Source organism: Lottia gigantea, assembly GCF_000327385.1.
Source record: "Lottia gigantea unplaced genomic scaffold LOTGIsca_54, whole genome shotgun sequence".
Classification (NCBI taxonomy): domain Eukaryota; kingdom Metazoa; phylum Mollusca; class Gastropoda; family Lottiidae; genus Lottia; species Lottia gigantea.
Genome location: NW_008709848.1, coordinates 1,443,591 through 1,468,950, shown reverse-complemented (window position 1 = coordinate 1,468,950; position 25,360 = coordinate 1,443,591). Strand labels below are relative to the sequence as shown.

Here is a 25,360-nt window from a genome sequence, read left to right as displayed (position 1 = left end):
CATAATGATATAACAGGATTTAACAGTATAATACATGTAATTATATATGGAGACTTCTACATGTCATTTTAATAATGCAATTGCACTTATGATTTGATATGCTTCCTCATGTGAAAAGTTCAGTAGCTGCTACCAATGTTTCGCTTCAATGTTGTTTTGGATTTCGGGTTTCGTTTTGCACTTCGGATCGTCGTGGCTAATTTATAGTTTAGAATATAGCTGAATTGCCAATATTTTGCATAATTATTTTAGAAGTGCAGTGCAGTAAAATAGGCGACCTTCCTTATCATCAATATGTTTTGGTCTTTTCGACAAAATACAATGTATTTAGCAAGTCTTTTTAAACTGAAATTCGTCTACTACCGTACTTAATAATGTATGTGACCTAGGTCAATCTTTTCCTTGTTTATCTTATGTTATCACGAAACTCAATAAAAATAAAACAAAACGAAAGTAGTTCATATCCTACTGCACCTATTACAAACAAATAAAACCGTCATATTGATATAAGGCTGTTTGATTAATCGAATTGACGTATATTCTTAAAGTATAGGCAACTCTTTTTCTAATCTTATAATGGCATAACAGAGAGGTAAGGGAATATAATGATGGGCCAATTTTTATTTTTTTAAGATTTCTAAGTTCTAAATCATAATAACATTTGCGATGTAGCGTTTCGTTTTTGAGAGTGACTTGGCATCCATGATCTGACGATATTTTTGTACATCTCGTGCTCTAGAAGAGAGAAGAGGAGAGAGAAAGTTTTATAATGTCTGTTTTTCCATTGCAGACTGCGTTTGATTTAATTGCAGTAACCTTGAGCATAAAAGTCAAATTTATACGAGTGGAGATATCAAATGTTTACCAAGTCTAGCTAGGGGCATCTTCGGAATGTGAAGCTATTACAAACTTAAATGGGGCTATTGTAATCGAAGTATAAGACGAAGTTCGTAATGGCCTGACATTGGGAGGATGGTTATTCCAATTATACAATTTTGATAAAATTAAAAAACCAGCTTCGAGCAAATGAAAAGGTTATATATAACCACAAAACATTTATCCTGTGTACGGGCCATCACTTATCGCTTCGTAAATCATTAATAGAACACTTCAACCTTCGTTTATCCTTATAATAACTTCAATAGGCTGTTTAGAAAATAGACTAAGAACTTTATCAAAACGTCTTCTGAATATATATAATTATTATTAAAACTTGGGAAACGCTATCAAGAAAAGCTCTTACATCAAACTAACAAGTCGTTTTTATTCTTTTTTTTTATCATTTTTTAGAATTAATTCTTATTCGTTTATTTATTTTTCTTCCTTTTATGAGATTGTAGATAACTCACTCGACTAGATTACAACAAATTTGTTTTCTTAGTGACGCATAGAAGCAATGCGAGCTTGTCACTTGAAAAGGATATTTTTTCTGTTCGAATTACCATAATTATAGTTGTATAGATGATAATACCAAATTTCTAACAGTTGTTTTATAATATCAAGGAAAATTGTTAAATCATTGTTAAATGATATGTAAAACCAAGAAGTAATATATCGTGCATTTCGCGAAGTGTGATAAACAGGAAACCCTAATATAAAATTGCCAGATCAGTTCTCTGATAATGAGGCGAAGATCCAGAAAGATCTAGAAAATTCCTGAGGGGGTGGCCAAAAAATGAGAGGTGTCTCTTCGAGGTGAGGAGGCGGGGGGGGGGGGGGGGGTAGCCCTATATTCGCTACTGTGTAGATCTGCTCTGCTACTGCTTTTGGAAGAAGAATATCATGATCAGGTATTCCCCAGAGCTGTCAGTCGATGGTCCTCACAGACCTTGGAACACGTATCTGTGTCAAACACCCCAATGGCTTTTGTTTCAAAAGGACATCAGGATACGATTAAGAAACATGGTGAAGAGTGGCTATTAAATTTTGTTGCAATTATCGTTAATCCAAAGCATGGTGCTCGGTTTAACAGAAATGGTTGCAGACACTTACGCAAGCAACTACCATAAACGCCATATAGGACACTCACACTGATGTTGCTACGCCAACAGCGCCCATTCTCCTTCTTTTTAAAGCTTCATCAACAAGGGCTGAACAAAATTTGTTTGGTCAGGCATGATTGATCTGGTTGTATCTCATGATTTTTACTATTGTGGTTGTGGCGCGTGTCGTGCGCGAAGCAGACCATGCTTACTCTTTTCGAAACCCCTGATGGTACTTCTCTTTGGAGGAGTCCATATCTATTGTCTTGTATGTACAGATTTTTTTTTAATACCAAACATCACAATGGTTGGTCTTTTACGGTAATCTAAGCAGGAGAAAACTAAACAAGAAAACGGTTGTACAATGTATCTGTATCGGAAATACAAACTTTACATTTCAGGTGATTAAAGCATAAGGAACAAATTTCAAAATCAAAATGGCGGCGACTAAACGACAGTCCATGATCAAGGAGGTGTTGCTGGATAATCTGATTGTCATCTTTATGATAATAGCAGTAATAATTGGTATTGGATTGGGATTCGGATTACGAGATGTATGGGAACCGTCTGAGAAGCGAAAGATCTTCTATCTGGAGTTCCCGGGTCAGCTGCTCTTGAGTATGTTGAAGCTGTTGATCCTGCCTCTGATTGTGTCCAGTATCATCACCGCCTTGGCCACCATGGATAACAAATCGTCTGGTCGGATTGGATTAGGTGCTATAGTATACTATCTCACCACTACTCTGATTGCTGTCATTCTGGGAATTATTCTGGTGGTATCTATACAGCCTGGCTTTTCGTCAGATGAGTTGGACAGAGCTGGTTCATCACGTGACAGCAATCCTCTGGATTCTCTGCTAGATCTGATCAGGTAATATTATTCTATTTTCGCATTTCAAATTCTTTTTACTTTTTTTTTATTTTTCAAATTAAAGATTAAACTAAAATATTGAATTTATTTTCTATTGTTAAAACAGTCGGTCAAGTGATAATATTTGGTCTCCTGGAACTCAACAAGTGTCTAATCGGTGGAATCAAACACCTTGGCAAAGATCTTTCCTTAAGTATGCGAACCCCTTTCACTACTGGATCGACTGGACTAGTTCATGGCTCTGGTCGTCCATCAAGTTTCAATACTAAAGTAATTCGAAAATACTATTTCTTTCGTTTATAAAACAGAATTTCAGTGGCTTAACTACCGCAACCTCAAGGGATACACCAACTCCCAGAAAAAAACTTCAGGGGAGTATATGTTAACGAGTGGGGGCCCCAACCCACTTAGGTCCACGAACCCCCACACATCTAGTTGAGCCGTTGAATAGTTTTGTGATATCTTGCCCCATACCATGTAGTTACGTTTTCATGTTGATTGCATGAAAACATTCAAATTAACTATTTTGTAAACATCGCTTGGTTATTAACCTTTAAACTGAAATAGTTTATGATATATGAAATAAACCTAGATTATAAGATAGCTACTTTACCGTTGCCCGAGGACAATATTATCTTTGGTTACACGTTTCTCTGGTTTTTGTTAACAAAAAACATTTTTTAACAATTTTAATTGCATGGGCGATTAACCAACACACTCACAGTTTATATAATATGTTTTCATCTTAACATCTAAAATTTAAAATAATTTTCCAAATAACTATAGATCACAATCTTCTTTTTGTGCATCACAAATTTAAGTTTTATGTGCAGAATATGCAATGTAGTCATTTCAGTGCAACGACTACATTAAGTTTTAATAAGTCAGTTAGGTTTAAAAAGTCAAAAACCAAATTTCTTTCAAAAGCTCTTCAAAGTGAATAATTGTAAAGCTTGAAAACTCATTTATTTTATGAGCCGAATAAAGTGTGGGGCGTTGCTTGTAGAAGATCTTAAGGATATATGAATCCTCGGGTGGTCCAAGCGTTTCGGGTTGGATTCTGTGGATTGGAATAATTCATTGTATTTGGCAAAGACCCACAGAAGTCAAATTTGGCTCGTGCCTTTTTCCTCAGGGCATTTTCAAATGTATATCACCATAATGGTTCTGTGAAATTAAGAAACGAACTATCCAAGGTCAACTGACAAACTCAGATCTGTTACAGTCTGTTACATGTGTAGAAACTATGTAGAAGTTGACCAACTAGCAACTGCGATCAAATGAATGGTCTTAGATTTCGACCACATAAGCTATGTCGACGATAAGATCTAATTTCTGTAGAAAATTAAACATGAGCAACTGGTGTGCTCTGTGCTCCCCTGACGACGTCATGAAGCGATTACTCAGATATCCCAGATACCACCAGTCACTAACAGTCGATGGAAATCTAGTTGCTTCCAGAATCTGTTGATCGCAATATCGACCTGCTCTTGTTGTAGAACAGGTTGATGTAATATTCATTTAATAGGCTCTATACCAATGCTTCTCAACTTTTTTTACCCTGTTCACCTACCTCTGCACTACCCCTTTCAATTATCAAGTAAATAATTCAAGTCACATTTATTGAATATAATTTTATATTACGATATCGTCAGATTTTGGTATAGTTCTTAGTGTGAGCCCACAACACCTGAGAAATCAGAATCAATGGTTAATGGTGAACGCAATGAGCGAATCATATGACTTTTCTGACCATTCACCCTCAATTAACCAGACTTTTTTTTCACCCACGTCAAAGGCTTATTCACCACCGGGGGTAAATCTCAACCCCAGTTCAGAAACACTGCTTTGTATAATTGATTCATTTTGGCGCAATTTCATCCATAATAAGAGTATCAAGGTATACACAGTATATAATACGTGTTCGTGGTTGACTGAATATATTATGCTTGTATATACACTAGGTCAAGGCTACGTCGTCTGTCACTTTGATATGAATTAGATCTTGCTTTTGTTGCTTTTACATACGATAACACCCTTCAATTTGCTAGTAAATACCTACAGTTTTTGATAAAAGAAATTATTTGGGTCAAACATAATGAACGCAGTCATAATTTAATTTAATGATCACTGAACCGATTTGAAACTGATTTCATTCTGACGCCCAGTGGATGGTACAGCAATTCATTATAAAAACTCAAGTAGAACATAAGCAATTTTCTAATTGATAGAGCTGTATGACCGTGGTCATTTTAAATCCAACTGTTGTCACTTGATTCATGCATCAGTAAATGCTGTCAATATATCAAATATAAGAAATCAAGTTCAATTTTTGCCCAAATTGTATCGTCATTGACTATACCACGTAAAGGCATTAGACATTAAATTAATGAAAGCTATGATAGGGTTGAGAGCTAACACAAGGCGAACCCAGAATTTTAGGATCTGAAAATGTTTGTCTCGTGGAGATTCCAATTCCAGCCCATTGTACCAATCATCGATTGCTCCGTACACATTCTTGGTTAGACAATGCTTAAATGTCCGTAGACGTAGATATACAGTAAGCGGGTGGTGTTGGATTATCTATACAGATCAACGGTTTCGGTAACGATGCGGACACAATTTTCTACTGCATCTATAATTTTGCTCTGTACAATGTACCAGTGTATCGGACATGTCAAAGGTGGATGTATACTGTATCTGAACTACGTTGGGGTATTATCGATAGAAAATGTAGTCACACATGTCCGCCACGTGTTCGGACCCGTACCTGGTCTCTCCGCGCCTATCACGAATCAATTTACTTTATATCTAATCAGTTTCAAGTACTACTACTAAATAATAAGAAAAAAATCCCCTTCACACGCAAGTTTCGCCTTCTTGTATGCATCAAAAATTAAAATGATATAGATAATAGTTTAATCCCGCATATCATGCAATGTGTCTTGTATACCGAAAATAACAATATTATCTTTTCATCCTAGATGGTGTATATTTCGAAAGAAGAGATTGTGTATTATCCCCTTAAGTATAACTCTCATGCAATTTCAGTCTTTATAGTGTAGTTTGTCGCAGATCATCTTTTCATAACAGTAGCCAATTTGGTACATATATATCAATAGCCACGAAACCTCCCTTCATATCAAATCTGCGATATCAGCACGTGCTGGAAGCGGACTTTAACCGTAATCTTCCAACCAACAACCAACCAACCAATAAAGGAGGCTTTTTATATCAGTCTACACTAGTTAGCCTCGTATTATTAGGTGGTAGATTAATACGAGTGGGAGGGGGGGGGGAGGGGTTCACTAGCCCATGGGAAAGTATACCTGGTAATCTTTAGACCCATATCAGTATCCCAGTGAAGTGTCGAATGAATATATTGTCCCATTGTCAGTAGCCCATTTGGATGAAAGACCTCATACGTTTTATGCGGGTTATTGGCCATTTCATACAGTTGTTCATTTGGGCACGAGCCGCATGTCGTAAAATCTACTTCAGTTTTTATAGGTCATTGAAGTATAATCCGGTTGAAGTAAAACCACTTTGTTTTTGGCCATACTGAGCATTCCGTCTGACCGATTCAAAAATACCATTAATGTATATCGTGGGTCAGTGATCAAACAATAAATTAATCTCTTTACTAATCCTAATCCACCGAATTCCCTTTTCGATAATAAACAAACAAGATATAATATTTGTGGATCATTAAAATATATCCTAACCGTCTGATATAACTGGATTTCAGAACTGAAACTGTCTGGTTCCAAAGAATTAAACAAAAAATGTAATCTATAAATCAAAACACTTTATGGGTTATGACCATCTAAATATATACTTCACCGACTGATACAACTGAATTGCTGACAGAAATGTCTGGACGCAAAGAATTAAAAAAGAAAACATACTCACGTTAGATTATTACCACTGATGTCATGCATTGACATTTACTAAACGTAAGAATGTCGACAACGGAACTCTTCATATAACCTTCCCTCTTTTTTCTTACAGAAACTGTTTTCCACCAAACATCATTGAAGCTTGCTTTAGTAAGGTGGGTGCTTTCGCTTTATTGATCATCGTATTACATCGATCGTCTTTGCACTTCCTGGTAGTTGCCGAATATTGAATCTCAACATCGACAGTTGTCCCCCCTCCCCCTCCCCCCCTCTCCTCCCGTTAGGTCACTCTGCCCCCTTCCATATATACCCCCAGTACCATAGACGGGCGCCGCCACTGATAACACTCAGACAAACCGATGACTGCCACTCAAATAGTGGTAGAAGCGAGTCTGCGTTGGAAATTTCAACACTAACTGGGGAAAGATCTAACACTTTCTAATTTATTTCAATGTATTTTTCAGTTAGAAACTCAATACACAGAAACTACTGAAGAAGTTAAAAAAATTATAACTAATGGTACTGAGAATATAACAGTCTATCAAAGTACGTATTTCTACGTACGATCCTAATTCAACCTTTTTTTTAATTTATTGAGATTTTTAGCCAGGTGCTTGTATACGTATGAAGCTGAATAGTTGTTAACCTACAAAAAAGTGGAATTGGTTTACAATTTTCTATTACAGATGATTGAAAAAATGATAAAAACTTCCACTTCTGAGGGAATGTCTTGATAAAAGTTGTTAGTAATTCTGAAGGGACAAAATACACTGGGCATTGATATATATGTGATTTTTCACTTATTGCATACGACGGATATTGTACGTCAGAGCACATTGGTGCACAATATCAGTTTTATTTCATTCCTTCTATTTGGTTAGTTTCTATCAGGGAAAGTAAAAAAATTCCCCACTAATTTTAGTCCCTACTTCTTGTGAGAGGATATGATATGATTATTTCTATATACACCTCTTCAAATAATAATGCTATCAAAGGATTACCCTCAAATACATGTTCAAAGTTTTATTAGAAACATAATGTTGTCCAAAACCATAATATAATGTTATATGTGCACTGTTTAACAAAATATATTGTATTAAGTTTTATAGCAATCGGAATTGTTAAAATACGAAAGGCTATATTTGCAAAGCTTGAAACATATCAATGCCCAAATGCATGACATTGTATGAGGAAGTATTCAAAGTTTTTATTGTCAAAAATGTTGTAAATTATACCTGAGAGGTTTCTCTGCTTTAAACTTTTATGTATATACTCGATCAATCTGTTTTGAAAACGTACTGTTAATCAATAGTAAAGTTATTATTCGGTTTTTGGTGTTATGAGCTTCAGCAGAAGTCGAAAACGTATTTTTTTGACAATTTGGCGTTTATTTTCTTTTAATACGCGCATTAGCAATACCTACTAAGGTTAACCATTTAAATAATTTTTGAGTTATTAGTAGTTGAATCTTTTTGCTTTAGATGTTGGTCTATCTTTCCCAGCATACGAAAAAAAATCAGACTGTTCGTTCAAGAATGATTGGACTTTATTGCAATTTGCCACATTATCCTAGTTTATTGTCGATTTGATTTGATGTGGATGGATATCAGTGGAGTAACTATAGTAACTAGCTTAAAACAAAGTTTATTTCACTGTTGTAGATGAAACAACACAAAGTGTAAAGATAGTGAGCCAAAGTGGAATGAATATCTTGGGGCTGGTTGTTTTCTCTGTATTTTTTGGTAGTACCATCAATCACGTTGGTGAAAAAGCCAAACCATTACGTGATCTGTTTGAAGCTATAAATGACGTTATTATGGTGCTAGTTCGACTTGTTATCTGGTAAGATGTCACTTCCAGTTGTAAAATTCGTATTCACAGGAATCACAGCAGCATGTAAACATGCAAACGTATATATGAGTTTCATAACAAAATATTTTCACTGTTAAAATAGTACTCAATTTAGCGTTATTGTAGAGCGATTTAGAATTTTTTCTACATTGGATTTCAAGCCTTTTTATGCTGCAATGGACATTTGAAATTGACTTTACTATCTGGGCAAATAGATAATCACAGACTACTTTATCTTTTTGTTTTTTTCCCCAGGTTTTCACCAATTGGTATCATGTTTTTGATTGCCGCTAAGTTTGTTGCCATGGAAAGTCCAGAGAAGACGTTTACTCAGTTAGGATTGTATTTTGGTACTGTCATAGCTGGACTGTTTATACATGGTGCTATTATTCTTCCACTCATCTATTTCGTTGCCACCAGAAAAAATCCCTTCGTGTTTTTATACCGAATGTTACGAGCTATTATTACCGCCTGGGGTACAGCTTCCAGGTAAGTTGTTGGGAGTCTCTGCAACTCATCGGGGATGTCATTGTCAAAAGATGAATTCTAAGATATTTGTTAGATAAAAGCATTGGCCTAGGTCACATTTGTGTTATTTACAGCTATCCTTGCAGTTCCAAATCCACGTCTTTTTCTTCGAGCCCATATGTTATATATAGTAATTATTTTGGTATACGTACGTGTATTTGATATTAGAAACATTTCATTGCTCTATTACAGTTCAGCAACATTGCCTATTACCATGGATTGTTTGATCAATAAGAATGGTGTGAACCCTCTCGTGGCTAAGTTTGTAGCTCCTATTGGTGCTACTATTAACATGGATGGAACAGCACTTTATGAAGCAGTGGCAGCTATATTTATAGCTCAGGCCAATGGTATCACGTTAGGGATAGCCGATATTATCATTGTTAGGTGAGTTAAAGATGACCCCGCCCTCTGGACATCTGGCACAAATATATGGCCACAGTGTGCCTGGGGACAACGAGGGAAACAAGTCAAACGTTGCATAAAACTAACCATTGATTGTTGTTCCATAAAATGCATATCGTATATCGCTTAAAGGCATTTGGACACTTATCAGACACCAAGTTCTTCAACCGACAATGTTGACCAGGCTTTTGAGCATTTGAGATCACGTTTCACAAATAATTATTTAAGCAGCTTAGACATTGTTAAAGTCATCAAATCCTGAATTTAATGAATATTACAGCCTGCAAATAATGACTATTGACCATTCCCACCTGTATACTTGCTGACCGATCACATTTTCATTCTGAAAAGTTGTGGGGTATATAAGCAGTCGAACATCAATGATCAATCATGACCAAACCTAGGAAATCTGTCTGATGTATTGTTTTACTCTGTTATAGTTTAACGTCCACAGCCGCAGCTATCGGAGCAGCAGGTGTACCACAAGCTGGTTTAGTTACAATGTTAATCGTTCTCACTGCCGTTGGTTTACCAACTAAAGATGTCACGCTCATCCTAGCCATCGACTGGCTGCTGTAAGTATAAATTGGTTACTTACTGTGTCGTTTGTTCTGCGACTTCAGCATCAACTGCTGGTCATATCGTGGCTTGGTATCAGTATTTTAGAAGCTTCGCGATCCATATTAAAATATGATATTATAATATTGAATTTAAGAAATATTCTACTCCACTAGAAACGCCGGTATCGAAATTTTCTGTCTAGATAAATGTGCATGTCCATAAAGAGAATGTTCACTAATAATGCCCCGAAATTCTGAGTAAACTTGTTCTTGTGCTCGCATAAAAGTTTTACCATGGAACCGTTGTCACATTTGTGGATTGTATCAGTAAGTGTTTGTAGATCAGTCAGCTCAAAAACATGGGTGACTTTTCTGTATGTAGTTCTACCATCAGGCATCGTGTCCAAACCACACCCCATTCGTCATACTTCCTCGGGTTACTAAGACCATGGCAAAACCCGTATTCGTGATACGATGCACATTAGGTATAAATGATATTTTTGTTATAGGCCTATTTAAATGAATACGACTTTATTTTCAGAGATCGATTTAGAACTGCTATCAACGTTATTGGTGACTCGATTGGGGCTGGTATTCTCAGTCATGTTTTCAGAAACTACTTCAATAACCTAACAGAGGTACAGATTAACGAGACGCTGGATTTGGAAATGGACGAAAAAAAGCCAGTAACTAATGGTAAAGCAAAATCAGGGATAGACAACCCAGAATACACCTCCGAACCATCCACCAAACTTTGAGCATCCCGTCAGTGGCGTTTCTATAAGGCATTAGGTGGAGGGGGCAAGTGGGGGACACATAATTGTCAAGGGAAGCCAACAGCACCACGCACGTATGGTATTGAATTTGAGACGGAGGAGGAGGTGGGGGGGGGGGGGGGGGGACTAGATTCGCCACTGCATCCCGGATCCAAGAAATATCAGAGCATATCCACCACTTATCACCATATCGTCAGCAATGATTTTAATAACATACTAACGTTTTTATAAACAGGTTTATTTATTTAGAAATTGTTAATTTTTGTAATAAATAGTTTTTGGAAATAATCATGTCTGGTGGAATATAGTACCCTATATAAATACTAAACTACCTGGCAGATTTCAAACACCTGTTTCTCTGTGAATATTTTCTCTTACATCAGAAAATGAATCATGAGATATGTTGAAAACCTTGTTAAACGCTTTACCAGTGGATGTGCCAAACACCCTGTCCATAAAGCGGTGTAAAGTAGCCTAAATATCCGCTTTATCAACTGAAAGTGCTCAATGTGCAAGACATCCTGTACATGAAGGGGTGTATAGCAGCTTAAATATTCCCCTTACCAGCTGAAAGTGCTCAATGAGCAAGACACCCTGTGCATTAACAGGTCTATAGTAGCCTAAATATCAGCGATATCACAAGGGGATCTTATTAACATTGATCATATCGGTCTTGATGTGAAGATGTCCACGGTACATATCGAATTGCTATTGGTTGGATGACTTGATTAAATTCCAGAAAGAAATATGGATAGCTGAATTTGGGGTTTATCAGCTTGCACAACGGTTGTTAAGAACACTGTATCCATTAAGACTCTGATTGTATTTTATATCGCCATTGATATCAATAAAAAGATGAACCATTTTGGGATTCAAATTAATTACTAGATATACTTAACTGGACTCCGGGATGTTGGAATCAGTGGCCGCACAGTTTGTACCCCCAGCTACGGGAGGATACGAACGATACGCTAATAAAATAAATAAAAACAAAGGACTCGAGGAATTCTTTATTGGGATGTAAAAGAAATAAAGATAACAATTGGAATATACAGTAATAACAACTAATAACAAATAATAACATTGCCAATGCTTAAAAGGACTAGTACTTTTTAGTATTGGGAAACATGTGACCACAAGAAAATTGAGACAAAACGACTGATATTCCTTTCCAGATAACTGTTCACATGACATAACCAACCGGTGACCCTTACACTAATGAGTCTATGGCAAAGAGACGTTATTTGGCATGGTATTAAATGGCGTAGTTTCAAAGACAATGCTAATCCATAATTCCCTGTTGGAAAATGGTCAAATGGTTTGTATCCCATCTTGATGTCTCTCAAGGGAAATAACTTGGAAAGACATCTGCCAGGAGAATAGCTGCCAACTCTAAGGGGAAGAAAAAGCTGATAGCACACAATTCAACTTTCACCATAATATCAACAAGGTGAAATGAATAAACAAAATATACAAATACACATATATATATCTATGAAATAAACAAGTGATATGCTTAGTGTGACTAGTTCTGAACAATAATAGTGAAAAAATAAACAATACAAAACAATTGAAAAAAAAAAACAAATGAACCTCATCTTTACATATATATGAAAGTTTGTGTTAAAGAAAGAAATGATCAATACAAAACACCCAAGTTTAAAGGCCAGTTTAGGTCTAGGTTTAAGAGCAATTATAGATTTCTCTGTATATGGATTTCTTCTTTTTTGTAGAATCTGTGATATCACTAAGAAAGCATTATATTGTATATTATAACAAATACATGTGGGGATAATGACCTGATCTCAGTTTAAAGATAAAATAGCAGAGAATGGACAAAAATACCAAGAGTTTATCACTAGAAGGATCCTGTAACAAATTACATGATCATAAAATATAACAGCTTTAGTCAGACGAAGATATCTATGAACATCTTTTTGGTTTCCCCAATCTTCTTGAAATGCTAATTGTGTCTAATTTTTTTCTGTGATTTGTATATATATATAAACTATCAGTCTATGATATTTCTGGGTAGAATAAATAATAATTGAAACCAAATAATCCAGATACACTACTTAAACTATTTCTAGCCAAACTGGACTTTTTCTGTTCATGTTTAAAATTGTTCTCTGATGAGCATAAATATCTTTGTTTGGTTATCAATAGCACTGTTTCACACAACTTTAATAAGATATGTAATAATAAATTGCATAGGAAAAAAAGGAGGGACTAGACAAAACAACCAAGTTGGTAAAAAAACTATATCCTTATATGGAACGTGCTGAAATAGAAAATAACAAAAAATTAATTATGAAAAAGAAAAACATCAGTATTGATGCCACACTTTCTCAATAAAAAAAAAGGTAGGGAGAGTTTATTATGCAAGTCATGTTATTTGGTAACTTTGCGAGAATTAATGTATTGAAGGGAATTTCAGAAATTTCAATAGACAAAACCCTAATCTATATACTTACTTGAGAAAATCAGGAGCTCGAGAAATCACATGTTCAAATTCAATATAAGACAACATGCCATCATCATCTAGATCAGCTTCTTCTAAAACCTAGAATATATCAATCAGGTCTAATTAAATATAAAACCTAGAATATATCAATCAGGTCTAATTAAATATAAAACCTAGAATATATCAATCAGGTCTAATTAAATATAAAACCTAGAATATGTCAATCAGGTCTAATTAAATATAAAACCTAGAATATATCAATCAGGTCTAATTAAATATAAAACCTAGAATATATCAATCAGGTCTAATTAATTATAAAACCTAGCAGATATAAATGAGGGTTTATTTTATAAGAAGCTAGGAGATACAAGTCATTATATAACATATAAAACCTAGCAGATATAAATGAGGGTTTATCTTATAAGAACCTAGGAGATACAAGTCAAGTCATTATATAACATATAAAACCTAGCAGATATAAACGAGGGTTTTTTTTTATGAACCTAGGAGATACAAGTCAAGTCATTATATAACATATAAAACTTAGCAGATATAAATGAGGGTTTATCTTATAAGAACCTAGGAGATACAAGTCAAGTCATTATATAACATATAAAACCTAGCAGATATAAATGAGGCTTTATTTTATAAGACCCTAGGAGATACAAGTCAAGTCATAATATAATTAAACCTAGCAGAAACAAATTTGGTCATATATATATAATTTAACAGATATGTAAAACCTAGCAGATATATATATCAACCATATATAGGGAGGGGGTATAATAAATCAAGCAATATTCTTTATTTTATCCTACCTTATCCACAACAAAATTAACTTCATCTGTAGTTAACTCATCTCTAGTTAAATTCTTTAAGGTTTTCTCTAAATCTTCTTTATTCAAATAGCTATCACCATCAAAATCTGGTTATTTTGGAAAAAAATATGATAATTATTATACTTAAAGGGATTGTAAAGTGTTTTTCTGAAAGTTGTATGTGTATCAGGGACACTGATAGCATCAATTTGCACCATTCCAGTTTTTTATTAGAAGATGTCTGTGACAATAAGACTAAAATAAAGTGTTTGATGACGTCACTAATTGCAAAATTCTGTGTTTAATGATGTCATCAAACACTAAGTTTTAGTGGAATTGCAGAAACCAGAGACATCTGATTGAAAATTGGAATGGTGTATTTGTTGCTATCAGTGTCCCCATGACCTTAAAAAATTTAGAAAACAGCTTAACAATCCCTTTAACTTGAACTTGTATGATAATGAAAGAATCATAATAATAGCAATAAGTTATAACTTTACAACTGACGTATTGATTTGTAAATATTTCAAAGTTCTGTCAACAGATGTCTAATGTGCTGAGCCATATTCTTAATATAATTAAACTAAGAAATCACATTCTCATGAACAAAGACAGACTCTGTTCTTACAACTATTACATTATCAGAAAATCAGATTTTGTTTTTTCATCACACAAATTAATTCAAGCACCCATTTGTTTATTTCATTACTGAAAGTTTTACATTGATATGAAAATATTAGTAAAAACATGAATCAACAACAATTCGACTTTGGTATATTCATTATTTTATGCAGACAAAAATGAAATAAAACCAATGTTTTTCAACTGACCATAGATTCTGAAACTGTAAGCAGTTTTGATATCTCTTGGTGCAGCTTCACAGAACACAGAAAACATGTCCAGAAAGTCATCAAAGGACAAGCTACCATTTCCATCTTCAGAAAATACTTGGCAAATTCTACTCTTAAATGGATTCTCCTGTAATGAGAACATGTGTAAATAAACACATGACATTAATAGCTATCCATTGTTCCAGAAAATTGAGCATGTTCCAAGTCATTAGTGACACCCAGCTGGCATCACAGTACTTGCAGTACTTATTGTAATAAAACTTTTGTACTATGTCTCAGTAGTGATATAAAAAATAGAGGAAGTGTAAAATATCAGCTGATGATGGGGGCCATGTGAGGTACAGGGGGAGATTTTACCATTTTAAGAAGCTTTGGAAGTCATTTTCCATACAAAAAAAATGTTCATCCCTCAAACAAAATTTTTAGGGGTTTTAGTTGAATTCATTCTCCTCATGAAGACATCATGATGCATGATGAACTTTCTTCTTAATTCTCGTGGATTCCTTACATATTCATGACAGATATGGATAAAAATATTGACTAAAGTACATAACAGTCCTAATAAGATCTATACCCACATATTCTGACATAGGCCCATGATTTTTTATGAGCTCTATTCTTATTTCACTTCAATACTTACACTTAATTCTGCCATTTGTTCTATCACATCACTAGGAAGTTTGATTTTTCTACTTTCATCTCCAGTCATATTGAATGGTATCAAATCTGGTGATAATTCTTGATATCTTTTAAATACTCTAATGATAATCAGTAAGTAAATTGTATAAAACATTGGCATGTGCATAGAGGTAGAAATATAACAACAGACAGACCCCTAAGCACATGTCTTTAAACAAACATTCCGAACTTGTCTCGAAGTATGGACATGAGAATAATATCTTTAACCACAGGAATAATAATAAATCATAATTTCAGAACACCACCTGGAGCCAACCCAAATTTTGATGCTTTTTAGATGTTAAATTGTCCCAGCTTGTGTACAGTTATTGAATTATTATGCCTCAGTTAGTTTAGTTCACATCTCTAATATATATTCCAATACCACTGACTAACAAAATGCACACAGAATAAGTGAAATCCACAGATTACATATTTCTTTAAAAATATACTCAATAGGCCAATAGGCTAATATCTTACCTCAAAATTTCTTTCCTGGTGAAAAATGTGCAATCCTGAAATAACAAATGAAATCACCTTTTAATTGTGATTATTGGGGGCAAAAGTAAGAAACCAGTAAGGCAGAAAAGAAATGGCAATAAGCATACTGTTTTTCATTACATCAACATGCTACCCATTTGAGTATTTTCGACAACGAAGACGCACCCTTTAGAAAGTAAATTTCCTCGACACCTGGGACCTACCTGATAGGCTTCAAGCTGATCTTCAGTAAAAGTTGTGACTTTATTTCCCATATTGTTTCCAAAACCTGACCACTTTATCAATTAAGGCTTGTACGAAGTTAAAAGTCTAATAAAAATGACTGTGAACGTAATATTTTTGTTTACTTCCAGTATCTTGTCACGAGCAAGTAGACTCTATTTTCCAGTGAAATAATTGCACGGTAATTGATAAATGTACAACAGTGTAGTTACCCGATGAAAAAGAAATCTATTCGCTCTTGGCGTTCTTGAGATATTTCCACGATTCACTTCAACAACAGAACTACACGATATTTTGTCAAAGAGTGAGTAGAGGTGACTGCATAGCATACACAATGGTGTCTTGGTACAAAACAATGATGCCAAGTGAAAGGGTACGGCTATACGGTGTTCATATAAATAAAGGGTCACAACATAATCAACGGTCTAAGCTTCGAATTAGGGGATTTAAAATCGCTCTCCAAATATATGGATCCATAGTAACATCATAATGGTGGTCTTTAACAGTGCTACACTTTAATTACTCCAGGGAAGACTGACTTTGACAGTATATCAGAAAGTTATTTAAAACCCAGCTGTTGATATCACAAACATACCATTAGGTAGGGCCTAAATGAACTTAATATTTAAACTATAAATGGAAATGGCAATTAAGAGAAGCACGAAAGTGTTGATTTATTCAAAAACAAACATTGAAGCTTCATTAAAATATCGATATAGTGACTTTATCATTTGTAATACCAGAACATGTCAGACAATGGTTACAGGTACGGTCAGTCAAATTGCTTCAGGAAAGAAGAAAATTTTCCTGATTTTGACAGTTGTAGTATGTTTTTGTAGCTTGTAAGTTATTTCATTTAAATTTAAATTTCCCAACAAAAATATAGATCGGCATAGAAAGTAGCTTTCAATATCTTTAAAAGCCTCGCTGCAATTTAAATCGTCTGCAAATTTGCAGAGGTATCACAATACAATTTTTCATTCGGATAGTCTGAATTTGAATCATTTGAATCCAATGTTGGTGTAGAGCTAGGTTGGGAATTGTTTTTTGCAATGAGAACTTTGATTTCACCGTATAATTGTAGGCCCTATCTTAATCATTTAATTTACTGGATAAAAAGTGTATTTTTACATTAAATATGTTCATCGTTGTATTTATATAATATATATTTATTTATTACTTTATTTTATCTACATAGGTCAGTAAATAATGCTACTGCAGGATGTTTTATACATGCACGTGCTAACGCAATAAACTTATCTAAAAAAAATTAAAATCATGTCCACGAGTTATTTCAATTCATGCTTTTTTTTTAGATTAATTTACAGCAGACAACGAGATTCACTTGGATACCTCTTTCATTTAACCATCGCAGATACAAACCAACCGTTACAGAATCCATTCCGTTATCAATTAATGAAGCATCGAGAAGCGGAAGTAAAGAATCACGTGGGGTATTTAAAAGTTCATAAAACCGGAAGTACAACGATTCAAAACATTTTTAACAGATATGTATTACATCACAACTTGACAGAATTGTTACCTTCACGAGGAAATTATCTGTCAGATTATTCTGGTAAGCCAATCTGGCACGTTTTACCTCCACCTGGAAATAAGACATTCGACATGTTGTTCTACCACTGTACTTTCAATGACAAGATTTTTCAAACTCTCTTACCTGCCGACACGGTGTATATTGCATCTGTACGTAATCCGGTCACCAGGTTTATGTCGGCGTTTTGTTACTATAGAGAACTATTCGCAGGCGACAAGAATTATTACTTGAACATGGTCAGTGGTAAAGGATCAGAACTCGTTCATAATTTTCTACAAAATATCAAGAGCTATGATAAAGAGTTACTATCAGATACTCGTAACAGAATGACAGGCGATTTTGGATACCCGACGAGATATTTCAATGACCTTGACTTTTTCAAAGATTACCTTCAACATATAGGCCAATTCTTCGATTTTGTGTTAGTTGCTGAACGTTTTGAAGAATCTATCATATATATGCGTCGCCTATTGGGGTGGTCGTTGAAAGATGTGATCCAAATTAAGATAAACACGTGGTCTAAATCAAGTAATTGTAAGACCCAACTTTCACCAAATGAAGTTGAAGTATATCGACATCATTCGCCATTGGATTTCAAATTGTACAACTACTTTCTGTCGAAGTTCAACGAAACAATGTCGAAGCAAGATGATGACTTTTTCGAAGAAGTGAAATACTACTCAGAGTTATCAGAAGAAATTGAAGAATTTTGCAATTCTAAAAATCAAACTTCTATAACGATCGAAACTTCAAAGTGGAATAATGAATTTAGTTTGACTATACCAGATTGTGAATACATTACAATGAGTGAAATAGGCTTTTTGGAAGTTTTGAAATCACGACGGCGCTCTCTATGGTCACGGTTTGGTCAAAATCAACACTCGCCATTGGAAAAGCTGGCTAGCCTGAATAATACATTGTTCAATAAGTTTAGAATATGAATATTCCATTATATTCATGTGTGGTGCTAACGGAAGTTTGGCTACCGGTCTACAGTTTGGCATAAATTTCCAAATTAACACCATATATGGACAAATATGTAACTTTAATAGTTAAAATACGACTAAAAATTGTTTAGTTGAAACAAATAATTTATGGGACTCGTTTGTCGAAAGATAACAATTCCTGGTCAAAGTACTTCAAGGTTACATTTAATTACCTTATATAAGGACAAAATATTAAGCTTTAATAATAAAATATGAATTAAATAATTGTAATCAACAAAATAATATTCCACTTCCTAGACATAGTCCAAATCAACAAGCTTGATGGTGCTTTGCTGAGTAATGAATGCGTTATGATTGATTTATCACGAACGTGGTGTTTGCGATTCCTCATAATAGAATATACATGTACATCCAATACGATACATAGCAATTCCGGTTCCATATACAATGAATGGCAGAATATTGAATAAATGTACTATGTGAAGATCCAAAAAGTTTCAGCAAATTTACTGAATTTACACAAAATACGGCACACTGCACAATGGAAGCTCACTATAACACTTTTACACCTGGAACTAAATCGCGTATATCTTCTGGTCCTTTAAGAGGAAGGCGGAACATCAAGGAATAAGTATGTACCCAATGGTGGTTTGCAAACGAGTTCTTCATGTCATACGGATGGAGGCTTGTTTTCTTCAAATGAATACACGCACGTTTACCCATTTGATTCAAATTTTGAAAATTAGCGCATTGCGAATGAAAATGGAAACTTTTAGCGGGGTCAAAAGTGGGAAAGAAGTAGTGGGCTGGGGCTAAGTAGGTGCCATTGACATGGTCCGGTGGATAATGATGTTTTTCATATTCTCTGTACCATAGAGTAACGAAATGTGGGCCTGTCGAGTCCAATACATGCCACATGTGTGAAAATAATGGTAATTTCTCGACTAGAGATTTCATAAAGGGATGACCTTTCCGACATCCCATAACAGCATTGATGACTAGATGTTCAAAATTTGTGTCTAAAACAGAATGTACGAAAGGTTCCTGTCCCAAGAAACAACTATACTTTTTGATAATCGGTGAAAACGACTGGATGCTTTCTACATCTAAATCAGCGTACACACCTCCATATTCATATAGAATGAAATATCTCATTGCATCTGCACGTCGAATGGGTTGAGAATAGCCATCAAATGTTGGAAGAAAATCTGGATATTTATCTGCAATGAACTTTCTAGTGGCTTCATCTGTCCAAAACCAATATTCCCAATCAGGGTTACGTTTCATCCATGTTTTCACCCATGGAACAAACATCTGGGGCACAGCTGTACTCTTCCATGTTTGGTGGATGATTTTAGGTATCTTATCTATTCCGGTGGTTGGAAAATCTTCCATTATTTCCGGCGGAAGTGGAGGAAGTGAGGCGTCATAATCAGGGATATTCAAAGACGCAAAATCCCCATGTTCGCGCACCTGCTCAAAGCGAATAAGAAAATGGAGAAGGATGATAACGACTGCTCCTTTAGTCAGAGTTTTACATGTTTCTTTCTTCGATTTCACTCTATACAACCCATCACTCAAGCAAACAAGATCTAAAATAAAAAACGATGTTGAACAAATTTATGAGCTATAATCTGCAGCAGATGCTTAAGTAAGACGACATCCTACTCAGGACTCAAATTTCATAACATACTCTGATTGGTCGAGGATTAAGTCATGGTCAATTGGTTTCGTTGATACGACACAAATAATTGCGTGGGATTCTTAAGCTGTATTTCTTTTAAATGGTCGCGTGTCGTGGAATAATGGCCTGTTGTTAATAGTGACAAGTGACGCCTGACTAGGCAGTGCCGATCCAGATGGGTTCAAAACTTTTTGAAAAATAGTTCAGCTTGCATCAATCTAATAAGAATATGTCATCAGGCTCAGAGGCTTACATAAACCTATAAAATACCATCAAACAATGAACACAATTATCTGCTCTTGAACAGTCAGGGGCCTTAAGTAATAATAGCTCTTGAAATAAAAGTTATCCGAATCATGATTAAAATAGCATTTGTTAATAAATGAAACGCAGAACAATTTCCATCAAAATCTCAAGCAAAACGTTGATGACTTTACTACAACGTCTTGAATGGTGCGACCTCTTTTAAATATGGCCGAATATTCAGAATTCGTGTTTGACCGATATACTCTTCTAGACACCTGATACCACTTTTCATTACGAAATACTTATCCTATTCACTTATGGTTAATATACTTCCTCATGTGAACAAGTCATTAACTGTTATCAATATCTGGTCTTAATGTTGTTTTGGATTTCGGGTTTCTCTTTGCGGTTCGGATTGTTAGTACTTGGTTTATTTATATATCCAAAACAGCATTACTGTACAGCGTTTAGTACTTACCACTTTTCATAATTAGTGACAAATAAAACAAGACTATAACAACTACACGCTCTTCTGATAGACATATTATTGATCGAAAAATATAGAGGTCCTACTTACATTCCATATTAATTGGTCAATTTCATCACACTAATGATCATCAATGAAACTATGTGCTGTCCAGACACATTTCAATTAATCACATTCATTGCACTAACAGAGGCAAACGAATCCGCTTCATTCATTTTTTATTTTTTGTTGCTGTGGACTAGTTTCGATCAAACAGGCTCTTCTAAAAATCGCCCAGTACGTAACCAATGGAGGATTAAGATTTCTTTGTGATTGGATTTAGCGTCTTAGCGTAACCAACTAAAGTGAACCCAAGATCTAATCTTAAATGGTGTAACCTGCATGTCTGTGCCTGAGGTGGGATATTAATCAAGTCGGAATAACCTACCGTGTACAAATTTCCAAAATCCTATCCCACTTCGGTGCTTAAAATAAGGGCAACCAAGTATAAAATTTACTCATAAACTACTGAATATAATTTTTTTATCTTTTTAATTATGCAAATAAAACAATTTCTTTAACATGTGTCATAGAGGATACTCGTTTATAGAACTACTGGTCCAGATCACAAGTAGTTACATGGATTTCATGGATTTATGAAAGTATAAGAATTGGTTGACTACGTGTCGATAACAAAAAATAATTGTAGGCTACAGAACTGTATGACTAAAACATAAAACATCGGTTCATTTAAATTAAATTAACTTTTATTTTTAAAAATTAATTATTATGGTTTCCAGATTTTTACAGAAGGTACAATGGAATGTATATTACGAGGGGGTTGAAGACTGTATCTCGATATGAAATAGGTATGTATCCAATGATGATTAGTAAAAGCATGCTTCAAATTGGACGGAACACCATTATATTCTTTGATAAATTGGCAAGCTCTTTTCTGATGGTGAAGTAGAGAGTCATATTTACTGCATTTTGCGTGAAAATCCTTTATTTTTACTGGATCAACAAACGGAAAGAACCATTCCGGTGGTGTTAAAAATGTTCCATTTTCATGTTCAGCATTATAATTATATTTCTTATAATCTTTAAACCAAAGTCGCATAAAATGGGGACCCGTGGAATCGAGCACATGCCACATATTAGAAAATTTAGGGAGTTGGTCCATCAACAATTTCATGAAAGGGTGACCTTTCCGGCACCCCATTATGGCATTGATGGGCAAATGTTCAAAATTTGAGTCGATCATGGGATGAACGTACGGTTCCTGTCCTAGAAAACAATAATACTTTTTGATCAATGGCGACAATGATTTGAGATTTTCCATATCTAGATCTACATACACTCCACCGAATTCATACAAAATAAAGTATCTCATTGAATCTGCGCGGCGAATAGGTTCGGGATAATTATCGAACACATCTAAAAACCATGGATATTTTTGTGCAATGAATGCACGGGTGTTTTCGTCAGTCCAGAACCAATATTCCCAATCAGGGTTCAGGGTGTGCCAAGATTTAATCCAATCGATGTATAAATCGGGAATGTCGGCTGTTTTCCATGTTTGATGTATGATCCTGGGGATTTTATCAAGCCCGGAATCAGGCAGTTCCTCCAGATTGGTCTGTGTGAGTTCGGGAAGATTGTCATTTGGTAAACGTAGATAACTAAAGTCTGTCTGAGAATGTTTTAAAGAGGTAAAATTTATCACATAGAAAAATATAAGAATTATCACTGCCCCTAATATTAAATACTTCTTTCTTTTCCATTTGAGGAAAACTATTTTCATCTTCTACGTCGTCAGATCGGAATGAAACCATTGGATTAAAGTATACCTAAATAACAAAATAAAAAGGTTAATCAAATTTGGTCAAACAGGCTAAGGAAATATAACCTCAAGCGGAAATAAAAATTTTACGAGCAGAACCTTTGAAACTGTCTGTCAAAACATGTAGCCATAAAGCGCCAATCATTTGCAGTAGTATAATATTAAGAGTCAAGCCATTCAAAGTCAATTCATTAAAGAATTCTATACTGAAAAACCAACAAAATTTGTACCTACTTATACCTCACGTCAATACAATGATCCCAGGCTTCCGAGACTGGGGGTACAAATAGGGACTAACTCAATGACAAAACTGCTGAGGCTGAATTCAAATTTTGGCTACTCTGTGGTGGTGTCATAGTCGCAAGCCTCTCATAGAGCGTCTTAGATGGTTCTCTCAAGAAAATTTGTTCTGACACATATCCTGGAGAAAAAAGGTAGACATTTAGATTTGTTGAAATAAAGTGGAGGCATAATTGAGGGTGTAAACCACTTTTCCTGACCCCCCGCCCCCTCCCCTGTACCCCCTCTGGATCCCAAGCATTTTAAGACAAAAAAATTCCCTGTCAACTAATATTTTCCATTCTTGTGGAATAGACCCGAGTGCGGTACTAAGAGTATCTACCTGATAAGAAAATAGTTATCATAAAATTACGTTTATTCTTACGTTTCGTTTGCTCATTGATCTCATTTATTTCAAATCTATGCAGCTGGATCACGTCTTATAATAATCCATGTGGTCCGTTTTGATTATTAATATGATCTCGATTCATTGAATCATGAAACTAATAGCATTGGATAAAGGGAGGTAACTACTGTTCATGTATTATGAATTGCATGAAATGTGTTTGTGTTTTTCTCTACAGAATTGTAATCTCTATGTATCTTATTTTTATTTTTAATTACATTAACACACCAATAGCCTGGCCTCTTTAGAATATTTAATTCTGTAAGAGCTGTTGAATAAGAAAGTGAGCCTCTCCCCTAAATGGGTTACGTTTTGGTTTACATCCACTCGAACGCATCAACAGTTTGGATTAAAATTCTAACGATATTTCGCGAATTTTGTTACATAAGGTTACTTACGCAAAAGGAACATTTCATGAACCCGATTCTGTAGAAATTGTTGCTCAAATAAAAATCAACTAAATAAAACGAAATTGAACCTTTCTTGAAGAAAACCGTCAGAACCGGTCGGCCGACATGTTGATTTTTATATTTGACTTTTAACAGCCGAATACCTTCGAAACCATGCTAAGTGGTAATTTTGTGTGTGTTTTTAATTGATTTATTTTTAATTACATGTTCAGCATGAGCATTTGAAAATGAAATACTAAAATTGTGTCAAAAATGACTAAGTGCAACAGCTTTTCACACTATATCGGCTTTTCAACGCGCAATCGCGCATGGCAATTTTATGGTTGAGAAAGCGACCTGGATTCGCGGGAACACGTGGAAATATTTAGGCTACGTTTATACCTTTAGATTAAAAAAAAAACGTTTACATCGAATCGCATCACCATAACAAAATCGATTTTCTTAGAGGATGAGTGTCATATAGGTGTCTGTATAAGCGATGATTCTGTATGTAAACGTTACAATTTACAGAGAATGTAATAAAAAAAAGATAGCTTGCCAGGCAAGGTAACATACGCCCACTGGCAGCTGTCAGAAATGATTAAACAGTCTTTAGTGACTACAGGGTTGCACAATATAGCTAATAGAGTGAAACGTCAAGTCAGACACGATATTTCGGTGAAATATTATCCGATCATCGCGAAAATCGATAGGGATCATCTTCATAATGACATTGACATACAAAATAAAAATCAAAAGAATCTGTAAAGAATTATAGCCTGTAGAGTGAGCACGAGTTGCACAATATAGCTAATAGAGTAAAACGTCAGGTCAGACACGATATTTCGGTGAAAAATTATCCGATCATCATGAAAATCGATAGATCATCATGAAAATCAATAGGGATCATCTTCATAACGACATAGACATACAAAATAAAAATCAAAAGAATCTGTAAAGAATTGTAGCGTGTAGAGTGAGCACGAGTTGCACAATATAGCTAATAGAGTAAAACGTCAAGTCAGACACGATATTTCGGTGAAAAATTATCCGATCATCACGAAAATCAATAGGGATCATCTTCATAATGACATGACACACAAAATAAAAATCAAAAGAATCTGTAAACAATTGTAGCC

General features: G+C 34.9%; 5 protein-coding genes across 5 annotated transcripts; 2 read left to right on the top strand and 3 right to left on the bottom strand.

Moving 5' to 3' along the window:
* Positions 1-2,443: 2,443 nt before the first annotated feature.
* On the top strand, positions 2,444-10,854 carry LOTGIDRAFT_126471 (hypothetical protein; the record flags this gene model as incomplete). Its single annotated transcript, XM_009062968.1, has 8 exons — positions 2,444-2,853; positions 6,865-6,907; positions 7,217-7,271; positions 8,396-8,594; positions 8,859-9,092; positions 9,324-9,518; positions 9,977-10,111; positions 10,638-10,854. 8 exons carry the CDS (start codon positions 2,444-2,446, stop codon positions 10,852-10,854), a joined length of 1,488 nt encoding a protein of 495 aa, XP_009061216.1.
* Positions 10,855-13,131: 2,277 nt separating this feature from the next.
* Positions 13,132-16,544, bottom strand: LOTGIDRAFT_206941 (hypothetical protein; the record flags this gene model as incomplete). The annotated part of the gene is made up of 7 exons (XM_009062967.1): positions 16,388-16,544; positions 16,164-16,198; positions 15,646-15,763; positions 14,985-15,132; positions 14,155-14,261; positions 13,347-13,435; positions 13,132-13,153 (listed from the first exon to the last, which is right to left on the bottom strand). Exons 1-7 carry the CDS (start codon positions 16,436-16,438, stop codon positions 13,132-13,134), a joined length of 570 nt encoding a protein of 189 aa, XP_009061215.1. The 5' UTR covers positions 16,439-16,544.
* Positions 16,545-17,852: 1,308 nt separating this feature from the next.
* On the top strand, positions 17,853-18,587 carry LOTGIDRAFT_84378 (hypothetical protein; the record flags this gene model as incomplete). The annotated part of the gene is made up of 1 exon (XM_009062868.1): positions 17,853-18,587. A coding segment is annotated over one exon (735 nt), but the record flags the coding sequence as incomplete, so codon positions are not given.
* Positions 18,588-18,990: 403 nt separating this feature from the next.
* On the bottom strand, positions 18,991-21,579 carry LOTGIDRAFT_234732 (hypothetical protein). The gene is made up of 2 exons (XM_009062966.1): positions 21,416-21,579; positions 18,991-20,500 (listed from the first exon to the last, which is right to left on the bottom strand). The coding sequence occupies exons 1-2, from the start codon at positions 21,420-21,422 to the stop codon at positions 19,461-19,463; spliced, it is 1,047 nt and encodes a 348-aa protein (XP_009061214.1). The 5' UTR covers positions 21,423-21,579; the 3' UTR covers positions 18,991-19,460.
* Positions 21,580-22,091: 512 nt separating this feature from the next.
* On the bottom strand, positions 22,092-23,108 carry LOTGIDRAFT_165932 (hypothetical protein; the record flags this gene model as incomplete). The annotated part of the gene is made up of 1 exon (XM_009062965.1): positions 22,092-23,108. The coding sequence occupies one exon, from the start codon at positions 23,106-23,108 to the stop codon at positions 22,092-22,094; it is 1,017 nt and encodes a 338-aa protein (XP_009061213.1).
* Between the last annotated feature and the right edge of the window lie 2,252 nt (positions 23,109-25,360).